This window comes from Squalius cephalus, assembly GCF_949319135.1.
Source record: "Squalius cephalus genome assembly, chromosome: 24".
NCBI lineage: Eukaryota > Metazoa > Chordata > Actinopteri > Cypriniformes > Leuciscidae > Squalius > Squalius cephalus.
Window position 1 is genome coordinate 21,885,233 of NC_137145.1, and position 19,160 is coordinate 21,904,392.

Below are 19,160 nucleotides of genomic sequence, written 5' to 3' on the forward strand. Positions count from 1 at the left end.
TAGAGTGGCCTTTTATTGTGGCCAGCCTAAGGCACACCTGTGCAATAATCATGCTGTCTAATCAGCATCTTGATATGCCACACCTGTGAGGTTGATGGATTATCTCGGCAAAGGAGAAGTGCTCACTAACACAGATTTAGACAGATTTGTAAACAATATTTGAGAGAAATAGTCCTTTTGTGTACATATAAAAAGTCTTAGATCTTTAAGTTCAGCTCATGAAAAATGGGGGAAAAAGCAAAAGTGTTGCGTTTATAATTTTGTTCAGTGTACACTCACCTAAAGGATTATTAGGAACACCATACTAATACTGTGTTTGACCCCCTTTCGCCTTCAGAACTGCCTTAAAGGGGCATTATGCAAGTCTGAGTGTTTTTTCTCTACGAGCTCCCCCTAGTGTCTGGTAGTATAATGCTTTCAAACACTCTGTCGTAAAAACGAACTGTTGTCCCTCCCCCCTCGCCACGAGCAACCCAGCTGATCAGCTGTCAACCCAGCTGAGCAGAGGAACCGGCTATTTCAAAACCAGTTATGTCTACCGAGGCAAGTAAAGCAATACTTTCTTTCCAACTGATGGCGATTTTTTTTTTTATTGTGTTGTCATGCATACTAGTATTTTTACCGGGAACGAACGATATGAACGAGGCGAACTACTGCTTTCGTGTTTGTTTGTTTTGGGGAGAATGGGCATGAGCAGAAAAATATATATATATATCGTTGGCTAATATTTGTCTAAAGTTATATTAGCAAGGTCTATAAGTTCATCTGGTAGAATGATGGTTTACCTTTGCTTGTCTAAGAAAACATCAGAACGTTTTTTCTAGCTCGATCATGATATGTGCAACATTTTGCGCATCTGATATTGCCTATTATCAGACGCGTTGACTTAGTGACATAAAATAAAAGTGTAAGTTACACAAATAAAACCGACAGAGGAACGGCCAAACAACTAGCTACAGAAATCAAACGTGTTTGCTATGACAATTTTAACATCAAAGTTATAGTATCTAGCGTACTAGTAAGCCCGTAACAGACAGAGATCATAATAAAAACCTTTACAGACAATAGCAAACATCCTGAGGTCGCAATTACTTGAAATTTAAATATTAAACACAGTTTATTCCAAAGACACTTACAAGTGCAACAGCAGGATCAGCATCCGTTTTGCAGGCTTCTGTTTCTCTCAGTTCTCACCATTCTGAAAAAGCCGGTCCGATATATTTACTCGAGTCTGACTTCTTGCTCGGTCAGTCTCCCGTTTCCTCTTTCGTTGGTCCTCCGACAAAGATTTCCTAGCTTTCTGCTTCTTTTTTTACAGGCTCAGCCATAACTCAATCTATCGTTGCCCTTTGCTTATACAGCCGGTGCTTGAATGGGGGCGTGTACGTGTGCAGTGCCGTCAAGCAATTCATTACATCGCGAGACCTGATATCACGCGATACTTCCTGACGCCGACCCGCCGGCCCAAAGTTGCAAGTGAGTTTTTTCCGCTCTCGGGCACCAGGGGGGTGCGAAACCACCACCATTCAACCCGAAATAAGTAATATAACCATTCCACTGACTCCGAAGCTGTTCAGTTAAGGTTAAAAAGTTACCTAGTGTCCCTTTAATTCTACGTGGCATTGATTCAACAAGGTGCTGAAAGCATTCTTTAGAAATGTTGGCCCATATTGATAGGATAGCATCTTGCAGTTGATGGAGATTTTGCAGTTGATGGAGAAAATTTGTGGGATGCACATCCAGGGCACAAAGCTCCCGTTCCACCACATCCCAAAGATGCTCTATTGGGTTGAGATCTGGTGACTGTGGGGGCCATTTTAGTACAGTGAACTCATTGTCATGTTCAAGAAACCAATTTGAAATGATTCGAGCTTTGTGACATGGTGCATTATCCTGCTGGAAGTAGCCATCAGAGGATGGGTACATGGTGGTCATAAAGGGATGGACATGGTCAGAAACAATGCTCAGGTAGGCCGTGGCATTTAAACGATGCCCAATTGGCACTAAGGGGCCTAAAGTGTGCCAAGAAAACATCCCCCACACCATTACACCACCACCACCAGCCTGCACAGTGGTAACAAGGCATGATAGATCCATGTTCTCATTCTGTTTACGCCAAATTCTGACTCTACCATCTGAATGTCTCAACAGAAATCGAGACTCATCAGACCAGGCAACATTTTTCCAGTCTTCAACTGTCCAATATTGGTGAGCTCGTGCAAATTGTAGCCTCTTTTTCCTATTTGTAGTGGAAATGAGTGGTACCCGGTGGGGTCTTCTGCTGTTGTAGCCCATCCGCCTCAAGGTTGTGCGTGTTGTATACCTCGGTTGTAACGAGTGGTTATTTCAGTCAAAGTTGCTCTTCTATCAGCTTGAATCAGTCGGCCGATTCTCCTCTGACCTCTAGCATCAACAAGGCATTTTCGCCCACAGGACTGCCGCATACTGGATGTTTTTCCCTTTTCACACCATTCTTTGTAAACCCTAGAAATGGTTGTGTGTGAAAATCCCAGTAACTGAGCAGATTGTGAAATACTCAGACCGGCCCGTCTGGCACCAACAACCATGCCATGCTCAAAATTGCTTAAATCACCTTTCTTTCCCATTCTGACATTCAGTTTGGAGTTCAGGAGATTGTCTTGACCAGGACCACACCCCTAAATGCATTGAAGCAACTGCCATGTGATTAGATAATTGCATTAATGAGAAATTTAACAGGTGTTCCTAATAATCCTTTAGGTGAGTGTATGATGGTATTTTGAGCAGCTGAGAACTCGTGAAGAGCTTATAAAGTGTGTAAAGGAGTCAAAACAACATCAGGAATCTCTCCGTCACACAAAAATGAAGATCTGCTGTGAGGAGGCGCGGTTCTGATGCCTGTACCGAACTGTGATGAGCAACATCACGACTATGACGAGAAAAAAAACTTTCGTTTCCATTTTTTTGGTCAGTGTTGCGCTCATATTTCAGTTGAACCACATCAGAGTTTGTTTGTAAAGCGGAGCGAGACTCATCTTTTGTTTGGTGCACCAGGATTCAGATGGCAGAGTTCACACTTAAAATGAACCGCACTAACAGAGCAATCGCACAAGGTTTCGTTTTAATCGTACCAAACGTTAAGTGTGAGCACACCCAAAGGGGTGCTTTTAGGCACGATGTGGAGCAGAAACCCCATTAGCTGTTCTAAATTCAGTGCATAGAAATATTTATTTTAATATTTATGTAATGAGTTCACAGGTGTATGTTTGTAGAATAATTTACAACAGCTTTGAACGCTGCTCATCCAATCAAGGGCCGGAACTATCTGTTTTATAATTTCGTTTTTTAAGTGATTAACAGGAATTGGTATTATTAAAATATTTGTTCTTTCTAAACCTTTAGTTCTGGGAATGTAAATAATCAACATCAGGAATTTAGTTGCGGAGTAGAAGGGGTAGCTAGAAATGTTAAAATCATAAACAACTATCAGTTAGTAGACAAAGCAAGCAGATATAAAAAGGGGTCAGTTGTTCCAACAGAGTGGCACTTGTTGTGAATAAAAGGTTTGGACTGATCACACACATTGTGATTAGTCATCATCAAAATTACCACAGGCCTCAAATCATGTTTACTGTAACTGACAAAAATGGATCATTTAGTATTTTTCTCAATAATTCACACATATGTACATTTACAGGAAAACAGGGGGACCATTTTAGATTGTGTTCCACGGAAAACTATTTCAGCGTTGGACCCAGACATGAATAGTTTACTTTTATAAGCGAGTGCATGTGAAACACGGGTCATTAACACTTGCGGTGATGATGTCATCATGGACATGCATGGGGACAGCTGAGGGAAGAACTAAACTATTCTGTCGCACACAGAGGGCATCATGTTTGAAGGTCAGTGAACCAGGGAGCTGAATCACTTTCTTACTGGAAAGCAGTGAGTCACACTCCCACCCCCATTATTCAAGCTTATCCATTGTCGACCCAACAGATGTTATTGCACTCATCCTCAATGGCTTGCAGGTTTCATTTTCATTGTCAGATGGAATTTCCCCCTAAGTGAATGTTTAGTAATTTTTCTTGCTTTTGTTTTGGTATAGAAGTACAAGCAGATGACAACAAGGTACCATATTCCTAAGCCTTATTTTATTTTACTCTATAAATTACTCATACTACATTAAAAAGTTAAAGAATATCGCCAAAGATAGTCCAGCCAAAATGCTTATTTAACAGGAAACTTAATATGCAGTTAAAAGGTCTCAACATTGCTGTTGCATGTTTTGTAGAAAAAAATAGCAAAGGAAACTTTCTTGCAAAGCGTGTGCTGACGTAGATCTGGTTATGTAACCCCAGTCTATAAAGAACAACATCATCATCACAGCTAGCTTGGAGACATAAAAGACCGGAGTTCCCAAAGGGTTCTGCTCTGCTGGTTGAGTCTTTGTGGGTGTAAGCTGAAGATGTGTGTTTACCATATGTGATAACACCGTCCTTCTGTAGCTGAAGCCCTGCAGGGGCCAGGAGGTTTCAGGGCTTCAGCGCCGTGGGTGGAATTCAACACAGGCTTCAGCTTGAAGCACTATTACTGAGCTCAAGTCAAACTCTCACCATTAGGTGCCTCTTAACGGTGTGGGCGAAGCACATCATTCACTGAAGGCCTCGCAGGGGTGAATTATTCTTACAGACACTTTGTTGAGTGGAGCTGGAGAGGCATGGGCTCAAAATGAAATCCACCTACTTATAAAATGAGACTTGCCTACCTCTGCATTGATGTAATTCAAGGTTTATATAACACAAAACTCCCACTTAGAGACGACCACACCCACAGAAATAAAAAATATGCTGTTCTGGAAAATGTGGGATGGAGGTGTTTACCATGGGAATATTGCACACAGCAACATTTGCCTAACCAATTATGTACATTTTAGGGCGGGAGAATCTTTTTGACTGACCAATAGCAGACCGGGAGAATTCCAAACGGCGTTTTTGCACATCTGTTAGCGAAGGGAACATGCAATGGTCATTTAATCATTTATGGTCATGTTCTGCCCTTCGGAGTGAGTAGGGCATAGGGATGCTCACTTCCAATTGGAATTTGCCCCAAACCTGAAACTAATACCTGCATTGAAATAGAGGGCCCTATATGCGTGGTTTAGACCATGCGCTTAGATCGTTAAAATAGGGGCCAGAGTGTTTAGCATTTTAGCACTGCCGGTTCCCTCGTCCTGAAGCGCTTTTTGGTGAAATGCCTGAAATAGGGACTGCTCTTTAAATAACAAAAAAAGATTGCACCATTGACTAAAGACCAGGTTTCAGTTGGTCAATGGCGCAATCTTTTTTTGTTATTTAAAGAGCGCATAAATAATATGAGCCTATAGGCGAGTCCACAAGGCGCATACACTTTGTCCCGTAGATGGTCTGCTTGTCCGCTTTAACCTCGCGCACGAGCATTTCAGTTTTTCAGCTTGCAAATTCCATCATGTAAATAGTGAATACGCCATGGTGCGAGCACAAGTGGTTTTTAAAGGGAATGGGAAATAAGACTCTGATTGGTTTATTGCACGTTACGCCCAAAACACACCCATTACTCATTAAGAGAATAGGGACGACCCTTTTAAACCATGCGCCGTTAAACTAGCAAAAGTTGTTTAGACCATGTGCTTAGATCATTAAAATAGGGCCCAGACTGTTTAGCATTTTAGCACTGCCGGTTCCCTCGTCCTGAAGCGGTTTTTGGTGAAATGCCTGAAATAGGGACTGTGGAAAATGCTAACAAGCGGCTAAATTGGCCCACAGAGGTTGTCGAGGACATTAAACATAAGGAAAAATCCCATCTACACATTAGTTTGCTCGTTGTGTTTATGCTCTTGCAAACTATTCTTACTTTCAGGGAAAATGTTTTCAATAAAGACTGAATGAGTTGTCAGAAGCTTAGTGATGGTGATGTTTAAGTCATGTGATCGTAGTTCGTTTATAGCCTACGTTTAGCTTTTTATTTCTGGCAATTGAATTTAGGCTTTAAAAGTTAATTTGTGAACATTATCATGATGAACAAAACGTGTAAGAATCGTAAACTTTTGTTGGCCACATAGCTTTTTTTATGTATTTAAAGCCTGTGGAAAAATTATATGGGTTTTTCAAGGGAAGCAGGGTGAGGGTAATGCTAACTTCTGGGTTGGCCTACAAAAATACTTCTGCCCTGCAGCACTCTATTCTCATCATTTCAATATGCACTAATTTCAAATAAGGACTTAATATAATGTAACATATTATAAATACATTCACAGCCAGGCAAAGTACATCCACCATGTTGCCTAACAATTTACTGAGGTGTTAAAAAAAAACGTACATTCTTGGTTGCAAACTTACCTTTATGTTTTTGAACTTCTGGTGGCTCTTCAACTCTCTTCAGGAGAGTGATTTGCACACTTCAAAATCTCACTAAATGCAATAAGCATTCCAGGTACTGTTTTCACACTGTTTCATGAATTCTGCGTATTTACATCCTCATTTGATGACACTTGGCGCAGGCATTACTTCAGCCATACGTTTGAATATCATTTGGCTTAGTTTATGCTCTAAATGATATAAATATACCCTGCACGTAGTTTATAGCCATTCACAGAGCCAAAATGAACGAATATGCATTTTTGAAAATAAAAACAAGAGAAGGGTGTGTAGACAGTCGTTGCAAACTTGAACCTTCAAAACAACCAACTAGTGGTTTGAGCGCGTCTATGAAGTTGACGGACATCGTCCTGGCCAATAAGATCACTCGGAAATTTCAATTTGCTGCTTCCTGCTTCTGATTGGCTAGTCTTTCCTTGTGGGCGAGACCGCATTTTCCGGTTTTCCTTCTTAATGCTCTCGGTGTAACAGGAATTCGATATTAGTTTCGCATGTTCGCAATCTGGATTATTAGTAAAACAATGGAGACCATCGCTCATCACGAAGCATTGGTTTGCGCTACGTTAACAACGAAGTGATTATCTGTATCGCTCGCAAAAGAAAGATAAGAAGACCTTAATCTGCGACCTTTCATTGGAAGAAAGCAAACTTGATCTGGGGTGTGCACGCGTTTTAGAGGCTTTTTGTTGGACTTCCCTGGATATCTCTATCGCCAACATTCTTTTATATTTACCTTTTTAATTGTGTGGTAAGTTTACAGCGTTCTGCAAATCACTGTATTTCAAAAACTTTTAAAACGACTGTGTCAGGCTGCCATTGTTTGGTTAATAACTCTTGCTTTATTTACTTACTGAATGTGTGCAATCAAACAATACACGTATCGTTCTAAACACGAGTCTTCAGTTCGCTGAGTTTAACTTACTTGTTCATATTTAATTAAACTGTTCCCTAATAACACTTTTCAGATGTCAGGAGTTTTTTCTCTTCTAATCGCTCTGTTTGAACTTGTTTTCGTTTCACTTGTGTTGCTCATACATGTGTAAGAGTGACTACACACACACAGTCCATCTGTGGTTTTCAGTCTGGTCTGATGAGTCAGTCATTGCTAAGGTAGTTAGTGAAGGGCAGATTCGTGTAATTACACTGACTACTGCCCGTCTGTTGTTTACCATCTCCTTTCTCCTGTTTTCATGAACTATGTGTAGCCTATTTTGTGTATTTCTGATGTCCCGTTTATTCAGTTCTATCAATGAATGTGACCTGTTTCAGAGAAGCTGTTGCAATAACGTTGTTTATATGCTTCTCTTGGGAAGTGTCTCATTTAATGAAGTATTTCATTCAAAAATCGAATTACTTCTTCCTCATGTTGTTCCAAACCTGTATGAGTTTCTTCTGTTGAACACAAAAGAAGATATTTTGAAGAATGTTAGTAACCAGACAGTTGACAGCACCCATTCACTTCCACAGTAGGGATTAGGGAAGAAAAATACTATTTAAGGCAAAAGCTACCATCAAACTGTCTGGTGGTTACCAACATTCTTCAAAATATCATCTTTTGTATTCAACAGAAGAAACTCACATGGTTTGGAACAACTTCGGGGTGAGTAAGTTTTCATTTTTGGGTGAACTATCCCTTTTATCTTTTTAAATACAATGAAAGTCAATGGTGACCTGAGACTATCATTCTGCCTAACATCTCGTTCACTCTTCCATTTGAGACACAAAAGTCACACAGGTTTGGAACAGCATGAGGATGAGTAGGCCTAAATGATGACAGAATTGTAATTTTGGGGTGAACTAACCTTTTAATGATTGATGAATAAGCAACAAGGGAAAGCACAAGACTCGTTCAACAGGGAAGATTCACACGCAATGTGGTTGGTCAGTGAGTCACTGTTGTCATAGAGATATCAGTCAAATGAGAGCTTTTTGGGTACGTTTAGAATTTAGCCTGATTTATTTTATTCACAAGCATGTCTGTATTGTTTTATCTTATAAATTAACAAACCATTCTTCCTTCTGTAGTGTTTTCTAACCTGTCAGACTGCCATATAGGATGCGTTGCAAATGTTGACCTCAGTAAAGGAGATCAGTGGTTCAAGAAAAGACTCCTGCCATTAAACCTGCTTGACCACAGGTCTCTTCCTTAATCCAATAACAGTGTTTAGAGTTAAGAGTACACCTGGAGCTTTACAGATTGCAGAGTATGTTGAGAAATTAAGTTTTTTAAACCACCATCCCTTGTGGCTGGTAAATGGCTTTTTGTGTTTTGTTAGTTAGTTTGTTTTCTCCAAATTCAAATATATAAAATAAATTGAAATATCACAAATTAACTTTTGCAATGTGCTAGTTATAATACTATAATAATATTATTGGCCGATAACTGATATCATAACTTAAACACTGTTAGAATATATAATAAGTAATTATATTAATATCTTAAGCCAGTCTGTATGTTGGATTATACAGGTTTTTTTTTATTTTTATTTTTTTATTTTTTTGTAGGCCTACAATAGATTTGTGAAACATATATGGAATGCCATAGAGGGGCATTTTTTTTAATTTTCACTTTGTAAATATCTGGGGCACTTTTATAACTTTCAGTGACTTTTTGTTAGGGGTGTGTAACTGTTCCCGGTAAAATATCAAACTGTACCGTTCGGCACGCACTTGCACCGCGGCTCATCTCAAATCTGATGATGCATGCGCATCTATATGGTTTGCTGAAAATAAATAAAACAGACAGACAGAGTTAGGTTAATGTATGTTTCTGTTGATGGATATGCATTCTGGCTTCCCCTAAACTTTGCTCAATGCGAGTGCCGTTGTTATTTATAAAGTATAAAGTGTTTATAGAGCGTGAGTGCAGGTGAGACCTGAACAGCACACGTTGCTTACTTTAAACTACTCATTTTAAACCATGCCAATTTAAACATTCGAGCGCAAGACATAAAGGAGAAGCACACGCTGTGAGAAAATTTGTGTGCGCTCATTCGAAGCGCGTTTCAGGGTACGTTTACACGACAACAATATGCTTAAAACGGAGACGTTTTTTCCTTTGAGTTTTCCACGTACAGACGACAACATTGTCAAAACGATCCCCATTCCCAGGGATCCACGGAAATGACTAAAAACGCTGTATTCTGCTGCCAGGCCATTAGATGGCGATGAAACACTATAGACTGAACACGTAATGCGCATGTGCATGACTTCATGTTGTTTACACGGAGACTGTTTTCAAAAACTTGTACTTTGATACCGTTTTCAAAAGTTTGCGTTTTCAGGCACTCAAAACTCTGTTGTCATCTAAACGAACGGCCAAAACTAATAAAAAGTTTTTAGTTGAAAACAGAGCGCAGACAGCGCGCCAATACTGAGTGTTTCCCCCACCCAACAGGATTTCTGATCGTTAATATTCAACGTGTTGGATAGGCTATTTACAATTTTAGATCAGTGCTGCCCGGTACAATGATTCAATCACTCTTAAAACACATCACACCACAGAAAACTTCAAGATAGGAACATCAAGATAATCTGGACTTTACCTAGGATTGTCGGAAGGGGAGAATTGGGCCCAAAATCGGCTTTGACTTATGTTGACCAAGCACATGTTAGCTCGCTTTCGCTACAGAATTAAAAAAAAGTTAATTCCAACTTTTTCTCACAATTCTGACTTTTTTCTTGCAATTCTGAGTTTATATTCTGCAATTCTTATCTATTTTTATCTAACCTCTGGGTTGCGAGGAAAAAGTCAAAATTGCGAGATATGAGAACTTCATTGCAAGTTTATAAGTTCAGTGTCATAATGGGAACATTAGATTGATTTGTTTCAACAGTGACATTTTTACAGTTTCCATCCGAGATTTAATCCTTCAGTAACAAAGGTGTTGTATACATCACAGCACCTGCGATACCCTTTTTTCTGTTTTTGGGAGCGAGCTGTGTTTATACATTAACAATGTAATGTAAGGTGGGAAGATTAGCAATGAGTTACGTTCCACTCTTCAAAAAGCAAAAAAAAGAATTGCAACTTTATCTCACAATCCTGACTTTTCCTGATTAGATAGTCTCCCAATTCTGAGAAGAAAAGTTAGAACTTTTTTTTTTTTTATTCTGTGGTGGAAACAAGTTTCCAGACCAACCAACAGCAACTTTGTACCCTCACAATATTGTAACTATGTGTAATACATCACCTTTTATCTGAAGCTGAGTAGATTTCCCATTACAGGTGGTCATGTTGTTTTTAATTGCTGCCCTAAACAAAGAATGTATGATTCATTGTGTTGGTGTATATAAGCTAATATATAAACTGCTTGCATGTTCCAGCATTCATCTGGTGGTGGGTGTTCATTTCACACCTTTCAGATTGCAACTTTCTAACTGACTGTTTTCATCCACAGGTCCAACATGCCACAGACAACTCCATATTCAAGCAAATTCAACCCTAGCACTGCTTACAGTCACAGGCAGCCTGTGGAGGAGAACTATGGGGGTTTGCACTATCGTGATAATAAGCTTGTGTCTGGCTCTCTGGAAGCCCTGATACAGCTCTTGGTCCCTACTGTGGACTATTACCCTGACGTAAGTACACACAGCCTACGATACTTTCCTACGATAATTATTATAATCTCTCCTTGCACAGTAAATGTCAAATTTGATTGACGCTTGAGATCTTTTTGTTTCAGAGATCATACATTTTTACCTTCCTACTAAGCTCCCGTCTCTTCCTGCATCCGTTTGAGCTCATGTCTCGTGTTTGTTACCTCTGTGTGGACCATCACAGGGTGGGCGACCCACAGACGGATAAGGTACGTGCTGTAATTTTAGGAGTGGACAGTATGACTAAGATGTTATATCACCACATGAGTATTTTTACATCACAATATTCTTATCTTGGCTGAAAATGCAACTCTGATGTGTTGCATAACCATGTGGTAATGTCTGGTTTTGGATAATCCAGTGAATTAAACAAACTTCACAAGTGAAAGGTACTTGATGGACGTGAAGCAAAAGATAAGACTATTCATAACAAATGAATGAATAAGTCTGGCATCAGTGCAAAAACAGCTGCACATTATGTAACACAATTAAACAAAAGATTCAAAAGAGTCATACATAATAAAATGATTACAGCCACGTTTAAACCGTGTTTAATATAAACACACCTGTGACAGTGTGACAATTCATGAATCAGTTCTATATTAATATGCCAAATTGAAAGCAAACACCACGTCTACAGACACGAGGAGCGACACAACGCTTCATAACTAAATCAGTCCCATTAGGGGTGTGCATCTTTGGGTTCATAGTAGGGTTATTATAGTTAACTGAATCTAAAACTAAAACAAAAGAAGTTTTTGTTGGTTGAAATTAAATGTATTTTTAAAATAACTGTTTTCAGGTAGGTGCAAAGGCAACATTTCTCGTTTTCATTTAGTTTAAATTGATGTACTAAAATAACTACCTAAAACAAAAATGTTTGAAAACTATATAGTAGAGCTGCACTATCGTTAAAAGGTCGTGATCTCATATCAAACACCCACACGATCTTATTCCTTAATGACAACGATTTGCCTGCGTCTATTAAACCTTTGACAAGTAAAATCACAGAAAACATTCAGATCTGTGTTTGTGCTGCCGCTGATCCAGAGAGAGCAGTTATCATGTATGAAACCACTAAACAAAGTCTTTTCAACAGTTTCTGTGTTACAATAATTCATATTATCTCAGAAGTGCTGGGATAAAAGTTTATAGTTCTAAGATATAAACACTGATATATATGGTAGTGATAAAAAAAAAGAAGAAATCACCTTTTGAAAGAAGTCACTGTAAAAAATGTATTAGTCATTGAATCATTGATCCAGTAATGAAACAAGTGAAGTCTTTGAGTGATTGAATCGTTCATTCAAACCGATTTGAAAAAAAAATTCTTAAAATTCAATATTTTTAAATAGTGCAGGAAGTAAATTTGGTTAAAAAAACAGTAAATTGCTTATTTTGTTTAGTTTGTCTGTTCAGAATCTTGGAAAAATCGTGATTATCAATTAATCCAGAATCATGCAGCTCTACTATATTGATCTTTCTTTTTTTTTTTTTTTTTTTTTTCAAACACACTCAAAATTACTGAAACTGTAACTAAAGTTAAAAGAAAATATAAAAATAAAGTCTCATTTAAAATATTAATAAAAAAAACTATAATCATATCTCCATCACTGGTTCGTAGCAAATTCCTTCAGTTCTCTGAATTTCAATTCAACATATAGCATAACCTTGAATTATTACTTAAATTAATCGTTGCATGAAGAAAACAGGCTCTCCTCATGTAGTCCTCAAACTTATGTATATGTGTGTGTACATTAGGGGTGGAACGGTACACAGAAGTCACGGTTCGGTTCATACCTCAGTTCAGACATCATGGTTCGGTACGAGTTCGGTACAATGGAGGGAAAAGCAGAACAAAAATGTAGAAGGCTTGTGCATGTCTCAGGCTGTACCACCAAATGAAAATAAATTACTTTTTTTTTTTTTATTAATAAAGTAAAGGCATAGAACCAGTTTATTTGTAGTGCACTGACAATAGTTTTATATAATTAGTTTATTAATTAAATTAATAAAAAGACAAAAAGACTTTGAGATATGTTTGGTAATTGTACCTGAATGAATTGAAAATTAATTTGCTACATTTCAGATTAATATATTTGTTTTCCTTAAAAATTGTAATTAACAGTAACTTAAACACTTTGCATTTTGAATGATGTCCTGTATAAACAAAATGACGGAGTATGTTTTTATGTTTCCACTGTTCGATCGCGCCCGCGCCTCACACACACGCACGCACACAAATATAAGTAAACACTTTGCGACTTTTTCGATCGCGCCCGTGTCTCTCTCTCTCTCTCACACACACACACACAACATATTCCAGCATTGCAATCTTAACATCGCGCTTCAGAGCTAAGGCGGGGCTACAGATTAGGTGTCCCTAAAGAACCCGTGTATCTAACAGTAGTTCCGCATTACATTAATTAATTTGCACGCGAGTTTTATTTTTATACCATGTATTCTCCGTGTAAATTTATGCACCGAACCGTGACGCCTGTACCGTTTCGGTTCAATACGAATACATGTACCGTTCCACCCCTAGTGTACATGTATACACAAATCGAATTACTCCATGGATACACCATAGTATAAATTGTAAGCAGAATCTCTACTAATTAACTTGTTTCTTTCTACTGTTGCACGCTATATATACACCATCACGCCACCCAACCCTACTGTGACATACACACCTGTGCATGTGCACTTTACTAAAATAAACCACGCTTTATCATTATTGATGAGTGTTTAGCTATTACCTGCAGACTGTAGATGATTCAGTGCTAATTGTCCTGCTTTACTCAACAGAAAAGAATACGGGAAATAGCACCGAAAATCGTGCAGCTTCTCACAGAATGGACCGAGACCTTTCCGTACGACTTCAGGGATGAGCGCATGATGCGCAGCCTCAAAGAGATAACCCACCGCCTTGCCTTCGGAGACGAGGTCAGTCGAGATGATGGCACACTGATGATCTAGCAGAAATCATGATTGCATCATGTTATTGTTTCTGTCAACTGAATTGAATTATGTATTCATGAAGTCTGACTAAATTCTAAATGGCTTTTGTATGAATATATAAATATATTGGATAACAGCATGACCTGAGTTTGGAGCCAAATGCAAATGCGCTTGCGTATTATTGGATTTGCATGTACGTCGTTTGGCTCGTATTTCCTTTTTGCACAAGCTGTGATATCAACAGCACGGCTTACAGTTCCCAAATGTTATTTTTGGCTACAGATATGAATGGGTATTATAGTGCTGACGTTGGAAATGATTCTGTTGTTTTTGAATAGCTCTCACGGAGGGCCATGCAGAGACTCATCCAGCGCCTCTTACGCAAGCTGACCACCCTCGGACAGTACGAAGAGTCACTGGCGACATCCAGCGCCTCCGCCGCCATGGACCGACCGGTCGCCCTGAAGTCCAAGCAGCAGTTAGTACGCAGAGACGAGTGCGTTTTGAACCTGTGCGATGACCCTTTCATTTTCGCCCAACAGCTGACACACATCGAGATGGTGAGTGGCAGTAAGCTTCAAGCTGATTGGCTGTCAGCATTGATGTTTTATGATATCCACATGTAATATCAGTTTCTGTACTTTATGGATTCAGTCTTCAAGCTGCTCTCATGTTTTTCACATGTAGGAGAGACTCAGCTTTATTGGCCCTGAAGAATTCGTTCGAGCGTTTGCTCAGAAAAGGCCCTCAGACAACCATAAGGTAAGCCCGTCACACATCTGTAGTTTAAGGGTTAGTTCATGCAAAAATGAAAATTCTGTCATTTACTCGCACTTATGTTGTTCAAGCCCGTAAGACCTTCGTTCATCTTAGGAACACAAATGAAGATATTTTTTATGAAATCTGAGAGATTTCCCTCTATTGACAGCCTACACTACTATCACTTTGACACTTCAAAAAGTTAATAAAGAGATCATTAAATGAATCCATATGAGGTTCATTCTCATATTACGCAGCAAATTTGAGCTTCCGCAAGAACCAATGAGGTTCATTCTCGTGTTAATTAATCTGGATTAAACCCCTCAATTCATATGGATTCGTTTTACGATCTCTTTATGAACTTTTTGAAGCGTTGAAGTGGTAGTTGCTGTCAATGGAGGGACAGAAAAATATCTTCATTTGTGTTCTGAAGATGAACGAAAGTCTTGCGGGTTTGGAACGACATGAGGGGGAGTAATTAATGACAGAATTTTCTTTTTTGGGTAAACTAACCTTTTAAAGATTACTTAAAATGTAAAGATGCAAACAGAATGGCCACAGACAAGGACACTTGATTACTTTAAATGACACTTTTGAACTTTTATTCTTCAGAGTTTCTTCAGCAAAAGAAAAACAGGTAACCTGGAGGCTTATGTTGAATGGTTCAACAGACTGACCTACCTGATAGCCACAGAAATTTGCATGGTGAGCACACCAACAGGCGAAAATCTTATCTTTTGATGTTGACGTCAAAGGTTGTGCAACAACTGTCACATTTATAATTCTGCATATCTTGAGCCTGTGCAGTTCATCTAGTTTCTTTTGAATGATCCAATTGTATTGGATTGCTACTTTAATTCCAATGCAAAATCTGCATTCTCAAGCAAAACCAGTTGAGAAGCACTGCAGTATGTAGTTGATTTATGTGGTTGACAGTCTTTGACAATATGCTGCCCTCTGCTGGTTCGTTTTCAGCCGGTGAAGAAGAAACACAGAGCAAGAGTGCTGGAGTTCTTCATAGATGTGGCACAGGAATGCTTCAACATCGGCAACTTCAACTCATTAATGGCCATCATTAGTAAGTACATACATTGAGTTATTGTTATTCATTTATTTATTTCACTATTTACATTGAAGTGATTTTACATTATTAACAATGTTTTACTGTGTAGCTGGGATGAACATGAACCCTGTATCCAGACTGAAGAAAACCTGGAATAAAGTCAACACAGACAAGTTTGACATCCTGGTGGTAAGGAAGCTGCTATGAGGAAGAGAGAAAAATCCCAATAGTCTGAGACCATCTAATTTAACCTAGAAATATACAACATTTGAGATGTTGGCATTTTTTTTATTTAAAAGAATAAGATGTATTTAAAGAGGACCTGTTATGCTTTTTTACATGTTCATCTTTCTTTAGTGTGTAATGTTGCTGTTTGAGCAATTACAAAGGTCTGCAAAGTTACAAAGTAATAAGTTATTGGCGTATGCCGTGTGGTTGATGTCAAGTGTTGCTAGCTGAGGAGAAATGCACAAGTTAATCATGTTTCGCTTGGTCCCCTCAAAGTTGCGTTGGATTTTCTCCTCAGCGTAAAGGTTGAGAGGCCCATCTATCACTGTTTTCCATGTTTGTAGAATTAGTTTGTGGAGTAAATATATATATATATATATATATATATATGTGTGTTTACACAGCCTTTTAAAAAAAAATGGCGGGTGCTGGTGTTTCGCGTGCGTTCGGCCAAGCACCGAACACTAACGTCACGGAAAGTTCCTGTAGTGCTGGTTTAGACCCTACTCTGAAGTAGGAGCTCAATTAGTTCCTCCAAATAGTTACTGGAACTAAAATCGTTCCTAGTTCCTGCGGTGCCAACACACCAAAATCCGGGTACTTCCGCCAATAGTTCTAGGAACTATGAAAAGGTTCCTCCGATGCGAAAGCCCCTATAGAGACAGGTACTAAGCAGAGCGTTACTGCAACAATGTGAAATCATGTGGGGGTTTTTTTGTTTGTTTTTTTTACATTCAAGCATGAAATTCATTTTATAGTAGACCCCAGATAAAGGCATAAACTGCACTCTTTCTTGGTCACTAATCAAATAAGCAAGTTTGTCACAATGACTGTGTAATTTAAGTTACATTAGAAAAATATAAGCCTTTTCATAAGTGGTCTCAGATGTTTGGGCTTTTAACTATACAGATTTTTGTTATGTACACAGCTCATTTTACTGTTTGTTTTGTTGTTTTAGCACCAAATGGACCCATCTAGCAACTTCTACAGCTACCGGACTGCCCTGCGTGGAGCAACTCAGAGGTGTAGTACAGCACACACAAGCCAAGAAATGGTAATTTTGTGTTTTAAATTCACATTTTCATGCAGACCTTACATTTGATTACATTTTAATTAAATAAGAATTTCTTGTCTTTTAGATTGTTATTCCATTCTTCAGCTTGTTCATAAAGGATATCCACTTCCTCAATGAAGGCTGTGTCAATAGATTACCTAATGGCCAGATCAATTTTGAGGCAAGTTGGCATGTAATGCTAATACTATATCAGTTGTTACCTTGTTGCTTTAATAATAAAAAATCCCTTTACTCGTTTTACAGAAATTTTGGGAGTTGGCCAAGCAAGTGAGCGAGTTTCTGTCCTGGAGGCAGGTGGTCTGTCCTTTTGAGCGGGACAGGAAAACCCTGCAGTATCTCATCAGTGCACAAGTGTTCAATGAAGATGGTGAGCAGTCACTCTTTCCTACTTGCACTTAAAGGTGCAGTAAGTGATTTCTGAGAAACACTGTTGAAAGTGGATCGGGCTGAGCAGCACAACACCCTTGTAGTCAATCAGCAGTAGGGGGTGTGTCCACTTGTGATGGGGGAGGAGAGACTGAGCCAATCAACAGTAGGGGGCGTGTCCACTCATAATGGGGGAGGGGAGAGAGCCAATCAGCAGTAGGGGGCGTGTCCACTCATGATGGGGGAGGAGAGAGCCAATCAGCAGTAGGGGGTGTGTCCACTCATGATGGGGGAGGAGAGAGCCAATCAGCAGTAGGGGGGCGTGTCCACTCATGATGGGGGAGGAGAGAGCCAATCAGCAGTAGGGGGTGTGTCCACTCATAATGGGGGAGGAGATAGCCAATCAGCAGTAGGGGGGCGTGTCCACTCATGATGGGGAGGAGAGAGTGAGCCAATCAGCAGTAGGGGGCATGTCCACTCATGATGGGGGAGGAGAGAGAGCCAATCAGCAGTAGGGGGGCGTGTCCACTCATGATGGGGGAGGAGAGAGAGAGCAAGAGGGAGATTTGAAAAAAGTTGTTGTTTCTGCTTCATACCGGAGTAACATTGGTTTTTGCTTTTCTACAGAACCAAGATATGCTGTTGTTGTAATGTTAGCTATAGTAACACGTGTCTTTTTTTTGTGTGTGTGTTTGTCAGGAGCCGCTGTGCTGCTGGCAACTAACAACAAACTCTTGTTTGTATATACACTTGTGTTGTGTCGTCATCTTTGCTTTATTTTTTGCGAAGCATTATCTTGCTTGGCTTTAGCTATGATAAAGAGACATCCATTTTGTTCGTTTTAGGGTAGGGGTGTGTTTGTTTGGGATTATTTTAAATATCAACAGTTTCTCAGGAATCACGTACTGCACCTTTAAGAGAACTAGATAGTGAAATGGCTGTAGGTGGTTTGCCAATCACACACCAGTTTGCAAATAAATACAAAAAAAAGGACCAATCACTATTCAGTATGCAAATATTACAATAATGTTATTTGGGTTTGCGTAATGATTGTATTTTTGTTGTGTTACAGAGCTCCAGCTAGCTTCGTATGAGAGTGAAGGTCCTGAAAACAACCTGGAGAGGGACACCCGCCGTTCGCTCAGGTCTGAACTCTTTTCCAAAAACCCTTGTTCCAGACATTCAGTTGTCATTTTTAAACAACAATGACCTGCCACTAGTGTGTGTGAAGGCTCAATTTCATTTGGCTTTTGTTTCTCATTCCTCTAGGTCGTCCCTTAGTAGAATGTGAACGGTGAATTTGGGATCGTGTCCTTACACACAGACTGATGGCACTGAAGACTTTGAAGGACTTTTATATTCATTACACTTTTCTGTGGTTTCGTCGCTGAAATTGAGGCTGGATTCTCATTGTAACAGTAACACTATGCTAAAGGAAACATATTCATCTCATTTACCTCAAGTACCTTAATGAAATGTGTTGCTATACGCTATAGATCTCCTGGGTGAATTAAGAGCATGTCGCTGGCTGACCTGTTCTATTACATTGTTTTTGTTTGTTTGTGGTAAGTGGTATTAATAGTTTGTGAACATACTTGTTACAATATTAAAATCTATTTTTGTGTGTATTACAGTTTAATGTGATCAGTGTACATGTTTCCCTATAAATGATCAATGAATTAAGCTGATTCTTGTGTGGTCTCTTTTTTTT

General features: G+C 39.2%; 1 protein-coding gene across 2 annotated transcripts; it reads left to right on the forward strand.

The window, feature by feature from the left end:
• Nucleotides 1-6,835: 6,835 nt before the first annotated feature.
• Nucleotides 6,836-19,132, forward strand: rasgef1bb (RasGEF domain family, member 1Bb). 2 transcript variants are annotated; one of them, XM_079861114.1, is made up of 14 exons: nt 6,836-7,146; nt 10,799-10,979; nt 11,084-11,206; nt 13,806-13,943; nt 14,297-14,518; nt 14,646-14,720; nt 15,330-15,422; nt 15,693-15,795; nt 15,890-15,969; nt 16,967-17,062; nt 17,148-17,243; nt 17,327-17,450; nt 18,522-18,594; nt 18,719-19,132. In XM_079861114.1, the coding sequence occupies exons 2-14, from the start codon at nt 10,806-10,808 to the stop codon at nt 18,738-18,740; spliced, it is 1,419 nt and encodes a 472-aa protein (XP_079717240.1). In that variant the 5' UTR covers nt 6,836-7,146; nt 10,799-10,805; the 3' UTR covers nt 18,741-19,132. The 2 variants fall into 2 exon arrangements, with proteins under 2 accessions (XP_079717240.1, XP_079717241.1); XM_079861115.1 differs by lacking the exon at nt 6,836-7,146 and adding an exon at nt 7,972-7,998.
• The last annotated feature ends 28 nt before the right edge of the window (nt 19,133-19,160 follow it).

Bases quoted from the DNA above. Each gene is read 5' to 3' on its own strand.
- rasgef1bb (XM_079861114.1), top strand. From the start codon at position 10,806: ATGCCACAGACAACTCCATATTCAAGCAAATTCAACCCTAGCACTGCT. The intron at 13,944-14,296 runs GTCAGTCGAGAT...GTTTTTGAATAG, and splicing joins GCCTTGCCTTCGGAGACGAG to CTCTCACGGAGGGCCATGCA. The intron at 15,423-15,692 runs GTGAGCACACCA...GTTCGTTTTCAG, and splicing joins TAGCCACAGAAATTTGCATG to CCGGTGAAGAAGAAACACAG.